The 16,475-nt window shown below is 38.8% G+C and overlaps 1 protein-coding gene across 6 annotated transcripts in view; it reads right to left on the minus strand.

Annotated features, from left to right (window-relative positions):
- The window catches only part of CUX1 (cut like homeobox 1), a 398,058-nt gene that overhangs the window by 81,862 nt on the left and 299,721 nt on the right, over positions 1-16,475 (minus strand). For 3 of the 6 annotated variants that reach the window (XM_075904408.2, XM_075904405.2, XM_075904406.2), the window contains 2 exons: positions 2,271-2,573; positions 604-666 (listed from right to left, as the gene is read on the minus strand). The exons of 1 other annotated variant lie outside the window; for it this stretch is intronic. In XM_075904408.2, the coding sequence (XP_075760523.1) occupies positions 604-666; positions 2,271-2,573 (366 nt within the window). The remainder of the gene's footprint in view (positions 1-603; positions 667-2,270; positions 2,574-16,475) is intronic. 2 more of the 6 variants (XM_089772231.1, XM_075904407.2) reach the window with 1 other exon arrangement.

Genomic DNA, 16,475 nt, shown 5'->3' on the forward strand with positions numbered 1-16,475 from the left:
TAATGGGAAATGGATCATAAATCACTATCTGTAGGTAGTAGGTGTATCATACACAATATTCAAACAGCAATTGATGAGCCATGCCATTTAATTTTCTCCATCTTTATTCCTGACTTCCCCATCTTTAGGTAGCCACAAGAGTTCGCTTTTGAATTAGTGTCCTAGCTATTGTTATGGAAAAATCTTTACAGTACTTTGGCACTTTTTGCAAACCGCCCTCCCTCCCTACTTTTTGGTAGGTAATTACATTTTTTCCCCTCTGTGACAAGTTGATGTGGTGACTTAGTTGGAAAATCCTAGTACTGCTACCAACATCTCACTGCTGGAAATGGTTCCTAGAATTGTTACTAGTGTCTGAATACAAGAAAGCCAATTAGGGAAGGCCTTCCGAACACAGTTCAATTTAGTGACGCATGTGACCCAAACCACTTTCACTCTATTGCCCTCTTTAGTGGCTATTGGTTTTTGAACTACTGAGCCACTAGAAATTGGCTGAGACAGGTTCATGCGGCCTTGTGGCCTAAAACAGACGCCTCAGCTCTGAGTAAATCTGGCACTTCAGCTTACTGAGGGCAAAAGGAGACATTTAAACTTGTTCCACACCTAATGCAGAGTTTGGGGCACATTTCCTGGCTCTTCTGCTGCTTTTTAGGCTTGTCAGCCACACTGTAGGAAAACAAAAATCATGGGAAAAAAAAGACTAAGTAAAAATAGCATCAAAATAAATGTAAACAAAAATACTTTTCAAACAGTCTCTGGAACACCAGAGAAGGAACAGTACCTAACAGCATTCTGAACAAAAAACGAAGGGCCTGATCCTACAAACCCTTAAAACCACATGTAGAGTTTACTACTGTGAGTAGCTCCATAAAGTTAGCACTCTGACCATATAAACATAAGCACGTAAGTAGGTGCCTCAAGTTTAATGGGACTTGCTTTCATGTAGGACTGTATGTAGATGAACTGCCTAGCATTTTTTTAATGAATGTGACAAAAAATACTGAGGGTTTTACTTTAGTCTAAGAGGGCATAAAAGGGTTATATTTTTGCTATCATTCAAAAGCTTTAGCAGAAGCTGGGTATAATATTTTTAAGTGGTTATAATAAATGAGACAGTCTAAACTGTTTAAGGTCCTAGAAAAAGGTTTGGCTTGAGTTGAGAAAGGGATGACTACAAAAGCTTCATCAATCTCTTTTTAAAGTCACAGAAAAATGATTTTCTCCCAACATCAACTCCAAAAGAGGCCTCAATATTGAGATCCCCAGCCACACTTTTCTGTTTGAAACGAGCAGCCTCCATACATTTACACAAAGCATTCTTGCTTCATGGCAGATGTTGACTACATTAAATTCCATAATCAGAAGTTTAACATTGGTGTACGAGTGAGCGGTGCAACAGTACGCTATCCTTCTCTACTGCCTTTCATCCGAGAACTTCAAAGTGCGCCACAGACATTAAACCACCCAATACCTTGTGAGGAAAGGAAGTATTAAACATGTAAGAGGAGTTATAAAGGCCACAGATTAAGCCAGTGGCAGAATTGGGAGTAGAACCTACATTTCTTTGGCTCCCTTTCCTATACTTTAGCTAACTCATAACATTTCCTTTGGCACTACTGTATATTATCAACTACATCAGCAATACATCCATCTGGTAGCTTCACCCTGCATCAGAAAACTGCTCTGCAGACTAGGGTGGCAATAGTTTTGTGAGCCCTATGTGAAGTAACAATTAAGTTGTCCCATTCATTCCCACATACTACCTTCTTGTATCTGAATTCTTTCTCCCCCTCCACTGCCACCACATCCATTACATCCCTCCTTAACTCTCATCTGCCTGTGATTGTCCTTCTCTTGCAACCCTTTCCCTGGCCTATTTGTAAAGCTCTAGGGACCTGGTGACCATCTCTATGTGGACTGGGAAACCAGAAGCTAGACGTGAGGTACAGCTTCTCAAGTGGACAACTGAACAGCATAGAAATGTTGATATCTGAAGAGCCTATGGGACTCAGATGACTGTGGACAGGGAACGGGGGATGGTATTCAGGTTGGTACGTAATGTGGCAGAGTGACGATTCTTTGTTTGGAAGTAGGTATTTAAAATCTGGAGAATGTTCTTCAGTGGATTAGAACAGTTTCAGAACGGATTATGTTTTAGACCTGAATAGTTTGACAGGGTCCCTTAACAGTGTTTCTAATGTCACATCACTTTAAAAAAGCATGAATACTTTGTTTTATTTCATTAAAGACATTAGAACAAAGAAACTTACCAAGGTTGTTGTCTGTCAACACCTCTTTAACCCTCTTCGTAATGCCATATGTGTCCAATTCAGGAGACACGGCAACCAGTTCTTGAATGCTAAGTGCTGAATGGCCAGAGAGTGGCAAAGGTGTTGTCGACTGGGACTCAGAAACAGGTGGCTCACTTGATTCATGTGGTTTGCTGTCCTTACTTGTCTCTATAGCTGGACAGGGCTGCTGTACCAATTCAGTCAAACTCTTCACTGACTCACTGGAACTCATAGGAGACTCAGGAGCAGGACTGCAGCTGGCAGAGGTCTTTGGAGTGCTTTCTGTAATTAAAAAAAGGAGAAAACTGACTTTAGCATATACCTATCCTGCAACAAAAGCATTAAAGTTACATTCCTTCTTGTTTATGTTCTGCATACTTTTAACACATGCCCAGATATGCAAAAAATACAGCAAAGCCCTAAACTGCTGCTTTTAAGGCTTAAGGTACTGAAAAGTTTCATTTTAAAACTACGCTATTTTGTTATTTTATCAGAGATCGATCAAATGGTTTCTCAGATAGGCAAGATATATAAAAGCAACAGAAAAATAAAATTAAACAATTAAGATTCAGTAATGGGAAGAGCTGCAAGAAACTCACTTGGGTATAAATTTTAGATTTCAAGGTATTGTATTCTGTGTCATCTTCTTACAAAATATGTGGATGTGTCAATTATTATAGAGGACTATACTGCATAAGTAAACATGGTGTTTGAATGCAATCACAATAAAATGGAGGAATGAAAGGCAACAAAAGCCTTAACAATAAAAGCTTTTACCGTACTGTATTTAGGAACACTGCCCTGAAACATTCACAAAAAAACTCCTCTCTCAATCAAAGTAATTCTATTTTTTTTAGTAGTTTATGAAAGATGCAAAAGAGACAGACGTAAAAGGAGAGCAAGTTCTTTATAAATATTTAAAATAATAAGAATCCTACAAATCTTATTGTTTTCTCTGTTCACCCCCAAATGTTCATACAACAGAATATAAAACCCAGCAAATGTTATTTTTGTATCAGGAACAGCAAAGGAATTGTACTGTAAATTTGCCCCGATTCACCCATGCGAGGGACCAATTTGGCAGATCATCCATCTTGTTCACTGTACACTGTCAGGGATGGCATATATTCCCTACATGATAAACAGATTTCTTCTCAGGTCTGTGTCCTTTAACCCACATCAAGGTCAAAATTATGGCTGCCTGGCTAATAAACTGCACAGCACTAGTTCAAGTTCCTTCTAATTTTGTAAACATATCTTACCAAATAACTGCTGCAAATTTCCTATGAAATTCTACATACATGCACTGCAAATCACTCCTACAGTAAAAACCAAAACACCTCACACAGGACTAAACAAAAGCATTCACCAGTGTCTATTTTTTCAGCCTACTACTGCAGACATCAAAGGTAAAACAATCTCTCTCTCTCTCTCCTATCACTGAAATGTGGTATGTTGCTGACAGAGTGGATCAGTTAAATTATTTTGTTTATTTTTGCATATCAGCAGCTTCTTGAGATTTTGCTTTTAAGATCAACCAACCATTTTATTTACTCAAAAAAGGTAAGACTATCTGAATCTGATTTCAGAATGCAACAAAGGAAAACAACTGGTCTATTCCATGAGCAATGAGTTATCGTGATTTCAAACTATATATTATACACAAACACAAACACGCATGAAAACACAAAATTCACAAAAATGAACATGGAGTGTATTTCTCTTAATTTAAAAGCATTTTCAAAAACAGACATTTTTGAGAAACAAAAAATTCATTCTTCAAGAAAAAATGAAATCTCAAAGCAGATGCTCTTTGTTACTAAATAGAAAATTGTTTTGTTTTTACAAAAGGCTGTTCTAGTAGAAGTTGCTAACAGAAGAAATGAAAAAAAAATCTAATTTAATAATTATCACATTCTTGACCTCCTAATTTGCAGCCATTTCATGTGTTTTATGATATAATTAGTTAGTTCCCCTGTTAGTTTCACCTGAGAAAAAGCAGAGTAAGGATTCCAATAAATAGCAACTGACAGCATTATAGAAAATTAATATTTGACATATTGTCTACTTCTCAAACCTCACATCTGAGTGAGAACTACTACTGAAATTGAAATGATTAAATTAATACTTTTTCATAACAAGCAAATATATATGTAATTCTTTATACCCATATTTATGGCTAGAAAAAGGGACCATGTTACTGGTAGGGGGATAACAGATTTTACTGTTATGAGTTGGGGTAATCGTTCAAGAGGCAATGCTCCCCAGTTGATGACTAGGTCACTTTAATCAGTCCAGAAAAAAGAAAACTTTATTATCCCAAAGAGGTTATGTATGCAATTTAAAAGGCATCCATGCAATACTGTTAGTTAGAAAGACCTTACATGATGTTCTCTCTTCCATTAAGACCAACAAGCTGAAGGGAGATATTTCAGTCTAGAATGTTTGCACACACCGTTGCCTTGATTTTAGACATGGCATGTGGCTGAAATTCAAGAGGGCCGCTGTGTGGTTTGTAGGGATTTCTCTTGTTTTTCCTCTTGGAAAGCATTTTTATAATATTTAAAACAGGTAAACTTTTATATATACAACCCTTCTGAGATCATAACACTATACCCTGAGAAAAATAACGAAAGGCTGTAGGAGCAGGCATATATATTTATTTTGTAAAACACTCAGATATACTGAGTGTGAAAGATGTAATATTTAAAAGGGTTAAATAGTCACACATAATTATACATGCAAATGCAAAAAACAAGTGTTAGTGCAACATTAGAGATAAGAAACCAAGTACTCTAAAACTGGAGTCTGGGCAGTCATGTCAACAGAGCAGTATGCCTTCCTGTACCGTTGAATATAAGCTTTTATTCCTTATATGGCTGCTTTCAAAGGTGAACTGAATATAATTAGTGAAGTGTTGCTGACTGAATGTGCAGACAATCAGAATCATTTGAAAAGTGTGATCAGACCCCCTTCATCACTGAAGCTTACCGGTTACAACTGAGTTGTTCACATTGTTAATTACCTCACAGCTGATCAAAACAGCAAAGAAGAGAGAAATGCTCATATTATCAAGATCTGCACAATAAGGGAGCATGGCTTGTGGACCAAGCTCGGGAGGGGTCCCACTATTCTCCTTGGACATAAAGTGTTATAAGTCAGGAAATTTGGTTTCTACTGCAAACCAAGAGGGTGGGATAAGAATAATATATACACAACTACAGAAATTAATGAATGAATGTAAAATAAGTCAACATTGCCCACGTGCTTTCTATTTTGTTTTCTTTCTTAAATGTATATTAATTATGTTATTTTTAGAACACAAAAAATTGAAGGTTATACAATATGGTTGTGTTAATGCTGCAGAAAAATACCTATGTTCTGAAATTTCCTGACCAGTGATAGTTTGATTCCGCAACCTTAACGGTAAAGTTTATATTTAAATCCAGCAAGTTAAGAAAAAAATAAACACTGCAAAATTGCATTCCACTCAGAACTGAGAGAACATGACTTGACTCTGGTTGAGCCCACTGCAATATATCAATCTCCTGTTCTGTGGTCGTGCATTCCCACATGCAGTGGATGAAGCCACTAAATGCTTAAAAGTGAGTATTTTTCAATCCAACCTCCTTTATGAATTCTTTCTACTTTTTCACACCACCAAAGTTCTACCTCAAATCACAGACTCCAAAGCACTGCTCAGAGCTCTTGCTTTTGTTCATCAGTTTTGGTTGTACATTATCTTTCCCCACAGTTTCAGAGTATTACAATGGATTCTGATTTAGCAGAAGGAACTGAGTGTCAGGTGGACTCACGCTTGGCAGTCACACAGACATATAAAGTCTGATGGACACTCCCACAATAACTTCCTGAGCATCAACGCCAAATGCACACATTCTTAATGGAGAGCGTTACCTGAGATATCAAAGAGAATCATGGACAATTAGAAATAATCTTTGATTACTTGAATCACAGCTAACTAAACTTCCCATTCCTCCAAAAGTCAGATGTGTCACATTAAGATTGAGTGGATGATGGGGGAGCCAGTCCAGCAAGCTCTGAACTCTCTCCAGAATCCTTAAAACCTCCAGATTCAGAAAGACTTCAGGTAAAAGTATGAATGGACCTGAATCTTACTTTCACTACAGTGTAGGATAAAAACCAGACCTACTGTGCATAAATCTTCAGAGTTTGCTGAACTTATCCCCACTCTGTCTGAAAAATTGTGGTCATGCTTGAAAACTATATTAAATGTGGGTTCTGTTATATATTCTTAAAGGAAGGATTTTCCCTTTTTCTTCATCTGGACTAAGCAGGGGATTATATCCTATAATTGGAGGAGGATGGATGGGATAAGATAATTGATTTGTGATGTATATTATTTTGATTCTTTCAATGGCAAATAGTTTTACAGCAGCGTGTCTTCAACTATTCTATCTATGCACCAACAGTGCCCAGATCTACAGACGATAGCCAGCAAGAGGTTCAAGCTTGGGAGGAACTAAACTAATTTAGAATAATACAGATACTGGTGTTCATAGGCTTGCAAGTAGTGCTTGACTTGACTAGTTACAAAGTCTTCAGAAGAGCATGGACTTCAACAGGATTGAGACACAAGGCCTAGAAATACTCCTTCAGAAGAGGTAATTGGGTGACGGTGCAGTGTTCAAATACTAGGTGATGGATACAACCTTATCATTCCCAGAAACAGGACATTATAGAAGGTGACATTTCCTGGTGGGCTATCTGCAGCATGGCTCCTTATGAACTACTGTTTGTATTCTTTTTAGAACTATGGATCCCAGGAAGCACCAACTTGATTCAATCTCCGCTGTTATTTCTACAGTCATGGCTAGGGTTGCCAGGTGTCTGGTATTCACCCGGACAGTCCGGTATTTTAGTCTTCTATCCGGTAAAAAAAAATTAAGAAAATACCAGACACCTAAGATGTCTGGTATTTTCTGATTTTTTTCCCTGGCCAGGAGGCAAAAAATGCTGGGCACCTGGCAACCCTACAAACACTCAGCGCCCGGCCTTCGCCCCCTGCAAGCCCCCCCTGACCCCAACACTCCCCCCTGGCCTCATGCTTACCTGGTTCTGCATGGCTGCTGGCACAAAATGGCTGTGGGCAAAAAGACCAAGGGGAAGCAACCACTTCCCTTGATCTTAGTGCTCAACCGCTCACCTGTTTGTATCCCTATCTCACTCTTAAAGGGGACATGCTGTTTTATTTATTTATTTATTTATTTATTTATAGAGAGAGAGAGAGATATAGAGAGAGAGAGAGAGAGAGAGAGAGAGAGAGAGAGAGAGAGTGTTATAGTTTAATAAGTCTTGGAGTCTTTTTTTTTTTTGGCTCAACAACTTTGGTCTCCCCCCTTTTTTTCCTCCTTCAACAGAATTTTTTCCCCGGTGTTTTTTTTTTGGGGGGGGGGGGGGTTGGGAGGGAGTGGGTGTTCGGTATTTTTGTTTCAACCATCTGGCAACACTAGTGATATCAGCAAGTAGCTTCCTTCCCTTTCTGATTTTGCCAAGACAATGTAATCCAAAGCTTTTTGCTAGGACAAGAGAGATCGGGACCAAAACCACCTGAGTTCTCAAACCAAAATACTGTGTCAAGACATTTTTTTGTTGCACAAACTCCCAGAAAGAAGCACTCAGACTATATTAGCTCAACAGTAAGGGAGTGAATAAGTGGTTGAATTTGTGTTACTGCCAAAAAAGCCTGATAGGGAACAAGTTACAAAACATGGAGATGTTGGGAAAAGACCACCTGAAACACAGAAGGTATTCAGGGGCCTATAAAAGGATTAAGAAAAATATTATATTCTGAAGGCAGCAGCAAGATAAGAGCTGCCTTAAGTTTCAGACAGAAGTGGATTGAAAAAGCAGATCCACTATAATTTTTAGAGACAAATCTCTGCAGTTTATCCAATCCACTATTTAAATTTCCGTACACAGCCCTCTATATGCAGTAATAACCTAAATTCCATTTAGTGTTCATTTGAGCAGTCAGGATAAAGTCATTTCTTATTATCTCCCCACTGTGTAAAAAACAGCTTGAAGGTAGGAAGTCAGCAAGCATTTTCACCAAAAAGTAATTATTGTAAGTGACATTTTTACTGCTGGCATGCCATAAGGCGAAGTGTGCATTTGGAAGGACAAGTTGCTGAAACAAAATGACAGGGTACTCTGTGACATTCCTACAAGAACCCAAACATCATTTAACTGGCAGTTGGTTTGATGCACCACTTTCCATAACTGCCAGTGCTCAGGTTTTAGGTGCATACCAAACCAGTCCTATTCAAAGTTACTTATAAATGAATATCAGAACAACACAGGGTATGTAGCAGTGGGGAGGACTCTATGGAGTGTTCCATACTCTGGTTATTTTTTCTATGGCAAATTATTATAGAAGAGGAAGGCATATAAATATCAACAAAGGATTCCTTCATAGCCTCCCAGAAGAGCATTTGATATCTGAGAGCCTGTTTTTCCCACAGGTGAGTTGATGGGCAATGAACATATTTAGACAGGCTCCCCAAGATCAAAGTGGCTCATATTAAAATTGGATTAACTCTTAGTTTTCCTGTCTAATTATTAGTTTGTCCAATCTCTCCATTTTAAAGATTAAATACCAGAGTACATGGCCTACTCTCATTGATGTATCTTTAGGCCTTTGCTCATTTCCAAGAGAAGTAAATTGCAACACTCTCACATTTAGTTTTCTGGCATCTGAAAATTTTATGCAGAATTTGGTCTCTAGTTTTTCTACACTGTGATTTAATTCCTACACAGGAATTTATGTCTTCATAGGCTCTTCCAAAAGACACAGTAATGAGCTTTTTGTGCCCAGTGGTGAAATGAAACAAGTTTGACCTATGTAAGTAATAAATCAGCTAAGCATTTCTGGCACAATACTATAATAAAGCTCTCTTATGACTAATTAATAGTATAGATCTATGAATACGGAATATTTTCTCAGAGGTCGTGTTTTAATGGATTTGTTTTCAATAAGTGAGCATTGCCTATTCACAATTTGTGCATTTATATCGCTTCTGAAAAGACAAACCTCTTCAAAATCTAAATGTGTGTGAGATACATATACAATAATATAAAGCTTGTATGTATATAAATTCATGGTAGCAAATGCCAGCAGACATTAAAATTATAAATTTCCCTGGATGGTTGTTATGTGGTGGTGGTGGTGATTGTAAATGTTATAACTGATTTTAGACCTAAAAGAGTTTTAAACTTTCCAGTCTTGGTCTTGCCTCAGAGGTGAATTTTTGTGGCTGACAGGAAAAAAAAAAAGTGGAAAAATCCTTTAGCTATATTTGTGTGTATTCAAAAGGGGAAAAAATATAAATGTATTACCTTTAACCAATAATTTAAAAATTACTTCATGAAAACAAAAAAGCCTAGGTTCATGCTACTTCTTCATTTCTGGGGAAAAAAATGAAAAACAGAGGCCCCATGAAGGTGTCTAAGATTACATGTGCAGATGTGTTTGCAGAATTAGGGGCAAAGATTGTGGCCACTTGAATAAAATTACTTCTGAGCATCAACAACGGATTGTACAATCTCGCCAATTTTTTTCTGCATTTTCCATAATTTTATGCTCGTTCCACACGTACAAATGGAGTTTAGAAAAGAGCAACCAAAATGGCCATCAAAGGGCCTGACAAAGGGTGGAGTTTCAAAAGTCTTCAAGGGAGTTAGGTACCCCAACTGCCATTGGTGTTTAATTGGAGCTGGGTATCTAATTTGATTAAATATTTCAAGATTAGAGAAGAAAGGGTCACTTCCTCAGTCTCTACCACACCATCTCTATCAACATGTAGTCCCAAAACTGACTTCATTTATAATGTAATAGGCAGCAAAGATATCAACTTGTCCAGTACTCAATCTAAACAAATGTTTTCATCCTTGTCTAACACTGATACTGGCAAACCGTGAAAAAAACTGATGTCAATATTGTCCCACAGGTCAGACTACGGGGGGCATGAATAGCAGCACGCATAAAGGTGGAACACAGAGGAAAGAGATACAGGTTGAACCTCTCTAGTCTGGAACCCCCGGGACCTGACTAGTTCTGAATGAGAGAATTTTCTGGACCACAGGAGGGTCAATACTGTCTAGCAGCATTACCAACACTTCCAATGCTTACTGTGCTGTTAAGAGGACATTTAAGGGTAAATTAGAGCTAAATAACAGCACAGAACACACAGCCAGGACTGGAGGCTGTAAATAAATTTATGGGACCGTGGGAAACTTGGCCAAACCCATGAAAAGTTGACATTCGGCTAACTAAAATCATTCTGGATGACAGATGTTTCTGGATGAGAGTGTTCTGGATTAGAGAGGTTCAACCTGTACTGTTCTGTTAACATAAACCACTACATACAATATGTAACAAGATGATTTGACCTCTAACTCTTTACAACGTTACACTTTCAGAGTTGCTAGATCCTCAAAAGAATATTTGTATTGATCAATGATGGTCAGTATGAACATCAAAGATGTAGAGAATTACATATTTAAACTTGAACAAAGGGAGTAACTAGAGAGGCAATGAGACAAAATTAAGGAAAGAGAAATGCCAGCAATAAAAATAACACAATAATTAGCCTGTGGAATGGAAACACCATTAAGTGTCATTAAAAAAAAAAAAAGATATAGTTTAAGGAACGCTCCTGAAGCAGCCAAGGGATAGACTAAGTGATCTTACAAATTTTTGTCCATCTCATTTGTATTGCTATTCATTACATTAATGCACTTTTTAAAAAGCAGAGACAAAAATGGGTGCTTGTTTTAGCAAGTAGACAATCACAGTTTTGAGAACCACAATTGAGATAATTATATAAATTAAAATTTGATTTAATTTTAGAAGATTATTTTTAAATTAACACACATATCTTGGCAGGTTACTCCACCAAACTTGCTTTAAAAACTCGATTTTTCTGTGTTAGCATTGCTCATTACTTATTCTTAAATCAATATGGATTTCTGAAGAACTGTTAGAAATTATCTTCAGTAACCTTATTACTAAAGCAGCTTGTGTGTAGGAACAGTTTCATTAATGAGTTCTTGAAGATTAAATAAATATCTGTCATAAAAACATTCTACCAATATGCCAAAAACAAAACTTGTGTTTAAACTGCATTATTGCAACCAAAGATTAATCATTATATGACAAGTTTTCAATGCTTTTCAGAGATCCTAACTTAGTTATTACTATAATTTTGCTGATGCTCTAGCTTATGACCAAAGCTGGATGCTCAGAGACCGGTGATCAACATGTTATCACCACTATATCTGTTTGCTCTTCTTTCTACCTCAAGCAGCTTAGATAAAATAGGCAGGTACTTCTGTGAACGTGTTCAGTGTGTTAACCTCTTGTTTGCCCCTGGATATACAACTTAAAACCAGGTGCAAACAGCATACATATGTAGAGTGTACATTCTGTTCTGCGTTGAAGAATATTCCCCCCCCTCACTAAACAATGTGGACATTCATTTGCTAGGAGCAAGATACTTGAACTAATATCTGGATTCCATTTCTCATAAGAAAGACTAAGCCATCACCAGTTATATATGTTGGTATCATGGATTACTCTTCATCTTAACAGAAAGTGGCTGAACGGAATGCCCCTGCATGTTATTGTACTAGAAGCAAAACGTTCTGGAGGAGTACTGGCTAAAGTACTGAAAGAAAATGCCATTTACATTAGACGCAACAATATTATAAAAGCTATTAAGGTGCATTATTTTACACATCCTCATAATCTCTCCTTACTGCTTTACTTAATTTGTGATAAAATTGTTGAGAAATGGTACTTAATGTAGGACAGTCAGTAAAAGTAATTTATCATCTTCCCGCTTCGGTGCTCACGTTATCAGCGAACTCATTTTCTGCATTCATCATGCAATCAGCCTATTATTTGCATATTAATCAGGCAGTGGACCATGAAAGAGCTGCATCCCAGCCAAATGCTGCACTATCTCAGGAGGAACACTCAGTAATTATCATACATCAGTGTTATGATGTGGTAATTGATTATAACATCTTTCTGTTGCCCCTGGGGAGTCCCACTGCTAACCCAGCTTCAGGCATTCTGTGCAGATTTTCTCTTTGAAAATTAGAGAAACCATCGCTGTCCTTTTACTAGCGTTCTTTTATCTGTACATTAGGCAGTTTTAGAGCATTTACAAGTTACCTTTAAAACAAACCAAAACCAAAAAACCTTAATGAAAAAAACCACCTCACTCAAAACAGGAAATTAAAAACACAGTTATATTCATTCTTCCTCATCCTCCCTCTTTCAAGGCCTTGTGGATTTTTAGGTGTTGATCTTGCTTGCATAATACCATAAAATAAAATGCAGCAACTTCAATAGATTGCAACTGTAAAGTTGTGAAGACAATTTAACTGCTTTATTTAGGTGCCAAATGACAGGCTAATTTTGGTCCTCTTCTAAAGGACAAATGGAACACCTACCAGTTCAAAGTCACTCTATTTTTAGGATACAAGTTCCAAAAGAGAAAAGAAAAACAATGTAAAACAAAACTGAATTTATGCTGAGGCTAAACTAAACTAGTTACTTGTTCATCTGTGTGAAGATATGGAGAATGGGAGGGGGCAATTCCACACATTTACACATTCTCATATTTCCTTAGAAAGCAAACGTGTAAAGGAGGGTGCTATGGTGGATGAAGTATGAGTGCAGGATTGATGAATTTTTATAGGAGAAAGCAGCAGCCAGGGTATGTTTTATAATGTTAGGACATGGGTAGGAGAAGTGGAAGGAACACGTTGCAAAGATAATTTTTTTTTGTACAAAGTTTTTTTCCCCTCATTGTCTTTGTGTCTGATGCAAGATGTGCAGAGTACGGATGTCAAAAGGAATTTTGCTTGTGGTCTGCATCTCTCAGGATCAGGCCTTTAAGTTGCTATCAAATGGTGCTCATGTTATCCTTCTTGAAGAGGAACTCACATTTTCAAATATGATTTTTTAAAGAAAGCAATTGCCTTCAATGTATTATTAAGTACTGTCTTTGATCATTACAACTTTAAGAAATTTAAATACCAAATTTACTTTATGTATATCCTTTGTTTAATTTTTACATTTCACTCAGTTTGGATAATGAAAATTGACCAGTCAATTTCAGTTTTCTTTATATTTGATTTCTAGTCTATTTAACTGTCTGGCTCCCACACAGTAGCATTATATTTCAACATTTGGGCTGTAGGGGAATGTTGACCTAGAAGAGAATGGTTTTCATCAGAATTAAAATAATCATAGGAGCAAACTTCTGGATGCTTGTTTACAAATTTACAAAGAATCTCAAATATCTATCAAATTAGATTGGACACTTATCTCTTCTCTTTTCTTCCTTTCCACTGAAACAAAAGGGACAGCCACAAGGTAACTTGAAGGATACTTCATTTCTCAGTAATTTTCTGTTTTATCTTCTTGGAAATTATTTTATATATTTCTCAACAATATAATACGTTACTTTCCAGCATAGATTGTTTACTTCCTGTTAAGACTTGTTCCTGGGAAACATATCTGCCTTAAAGACATATCCGCTTTATGGACTGGAAGCAATAACTTGGGAATTAAACAGTCCATTATCTGTTTTATACAGCCAAAGCAAAGTAATTCTTTATCACCTCAACAGCATCTTACTAAATTGCTGAGCAACATGAAGTTGTAGTTTGGCTGTATCCATGACCACAGCCGGGGGGGAGGGGAACAGGAACAGAATACCGTCTTTCCCCCGTTAAGGGCCCTTCTGTGACCAACGCCAGAAGCCAGTCCCTTGAGGCTTCCCGTGACGAACCATGTGCCTCATTTCCCTCCAAGCAACCAAAAACCCAACATGACTCAACAGCTGACAAACCCTCCCATCACAAGGAGACAAAAGCCTGACCCTTAGTGAGAAGTACCTTTCCTGACCTCTTCTGCAGCTGCCAAGCCCTCCAGACTCCCCCTCAATACAGAGGAAGGTGCCTGACCCTTCTTTTCAGCTGCCAAGCCACCCGAGCCCTACTCCTCTCTTCCCCAAGCTATCAGACCTGCTGGCACCACAACATAAATGCTAAGGCATCCTATATGTCAGTGCAGCTTGCTGTTTTAGGGTCAGTTACTTTTGCATTCTGGCTTTCAAAACATGAGATCATTCCTTCATACCAACTCCTTCTGGAGTTAGCAGCTGGCTGAAGAATCTACAGACTGTTTGGAAAGAGGGAGGGTCAGAGGATCTGGGCTTTCTTATGAAGGGAAAGAGCTCATTTCCCCCTACCCCACCCCTTTCAATGTATGGTGGAAAAACATATGTGAATGATAAATAACTTAAAGAAATGGAGAGCAATCAGTATTTAAAGGGCATCATATTTAACAGACAAGATCTTTATCTGACCTCTGCTTGGAAAGAACATGCACCAAGGAAGTCACGATCTTAAAATACATTCACAAGTCATTAGCTCAAATGAACTATTCCAAAAGTAAAGATTTAATCAAACATTTTGGACTATTGTACTCCCTTAAATAAGGAACTATTAGCACTATGCTGACAGAAAAATCTCAGTGCACTGACACACTAACACAGTGTTAACTCAGGGGTGGGCAATAATTTTTGAAATGGGGGGGGGGGGATTCACAAATTTCTGAAGTGGCCCCAGGCCCCAGTGGGTAGGAGGGGCGGGACCAGGAGACTTCCTATGCTCCCACCACCCACAGACCCTGACTGGCTAGGGGGCAGGAGAGTGTTTGAAGTCTTTGCCCCCACCTGCAAGGGGAGTGTGGAGCACCTAGAGTGAAAGGCGAGCTGTTCAAAACAGCTGGCTGCTCTCTGTAGGAGTCATACAACCCTGGCAGCGAGAGGACACTTTGTGGGCTCCCTCCCCCCACTAGGCCAATCATAGCCTGGGAGCGTGGCAGCGCACTAAGTCTCTTGCTCCCTGCCCCCGCACTACCAGGGATGCGTGGCTCCTAGAGGGAACCGTCATCTGTTTTGAACAGCTGGTGGTTCCCCCTGGTGCTGTGTGTCCCTGGTGGGGAAAGGAGTCTTTGTGTACTCCCCCGTCCCCAGGTCTCAATTGGCTGAGGGCAGGGGAGCGGTAGGGAGGCCATGGGCCAGATCAACTGCCTTGGGGGACCAGATCTGGCACAGGGAGGCTGTCTTGCCTATTCCCGTGTTAACTTTTCCATAACTGTCTGACAAAAGCAGAAGTAACAGTACAACTAGGGATATGAATAAGTAACCGGTTAATGGTAAACATCACTCTGAATAGGTAACACTTACCAGTAATCTGTTATCTGGCACCTGGGAGCAGCCCCCAACCTGTGGCACACCACAGACAGAGGACTGCTCCGCCTGGGCCGGACCCCCTGTCCACGGGATCCCACTCAATCGGTTAGCCAGTTAATTGTAACATTTAACCAGGTAACTGATTACAACTAATTAAATTTTTCATCTGCAAGCTTTAGATGTATTCACTAATTAGAAGCATCTGGGGAAGTAGTATTATCTCCATTTTTACAAAGGAAAAACGGAGGCAGAGAACCTATATGACTTGCTCATGTTTATTGAGGGAATCAGTGACAGAGAAGAGAACTCAAATGCCCGAGTCCTGGCTCTCAGTCTTGTGGTCAGACCATAGAATCATAGAGAAGTATTGGGTTGGAAGAGACCTCAGGAGGTGATCTAGTCCAACCCGCTGCTCAAAGCAGAACCAACCTGAACTAAATCATCCCAGCCAGGGCTCTCTCCATTCAGGACTTAAAAACCTCTAGGGCTGCAGGTTCCAATAGCTCCCTAGGGAACCCATTCCAGTGAATTACCACACTCCTAGTGAAAAAAACTTTTCCCAATGTACTATCTAGACCTTCGCCACTGCAACTTGAGACCGTTGCTCCTTGTTTGACCATTGGTCACCACTGAGAACAGCCTCTCTCCATCCTCTTTGGACCCCTCCCCCCCGCCTTCAGGTAGTTGAAGCCTCCTATCAAATCGCCCCCCCCCCTTACTTATCTCTTCTGTTTAAATAAGCTCAGTTCTCTCAGCCACGGGACAGTCAATTTACGGAATCTACAAAACTTGATTAAAAAAAAAGAAAACCATACAGACTGCAATGGATGGTGTGCAGCTCTTCTAACAACAAAGAGATAGACACACA

Source organism: Pelodiscus sinensis, chromosome 21 (assembly GCF_052426305.1).
Source record: "Pelodiscus sinensis isolate ZL-2025 chromosome 21, ASM5242630v1, whole genome shotgun sequence".
Taxonomy (NCBI): domain Eukaryota; kingdom Metazoa; phylum Chordata; order Testudines; family Trionychidae; genus Pelodiscus; species Pelodiscus sinensis.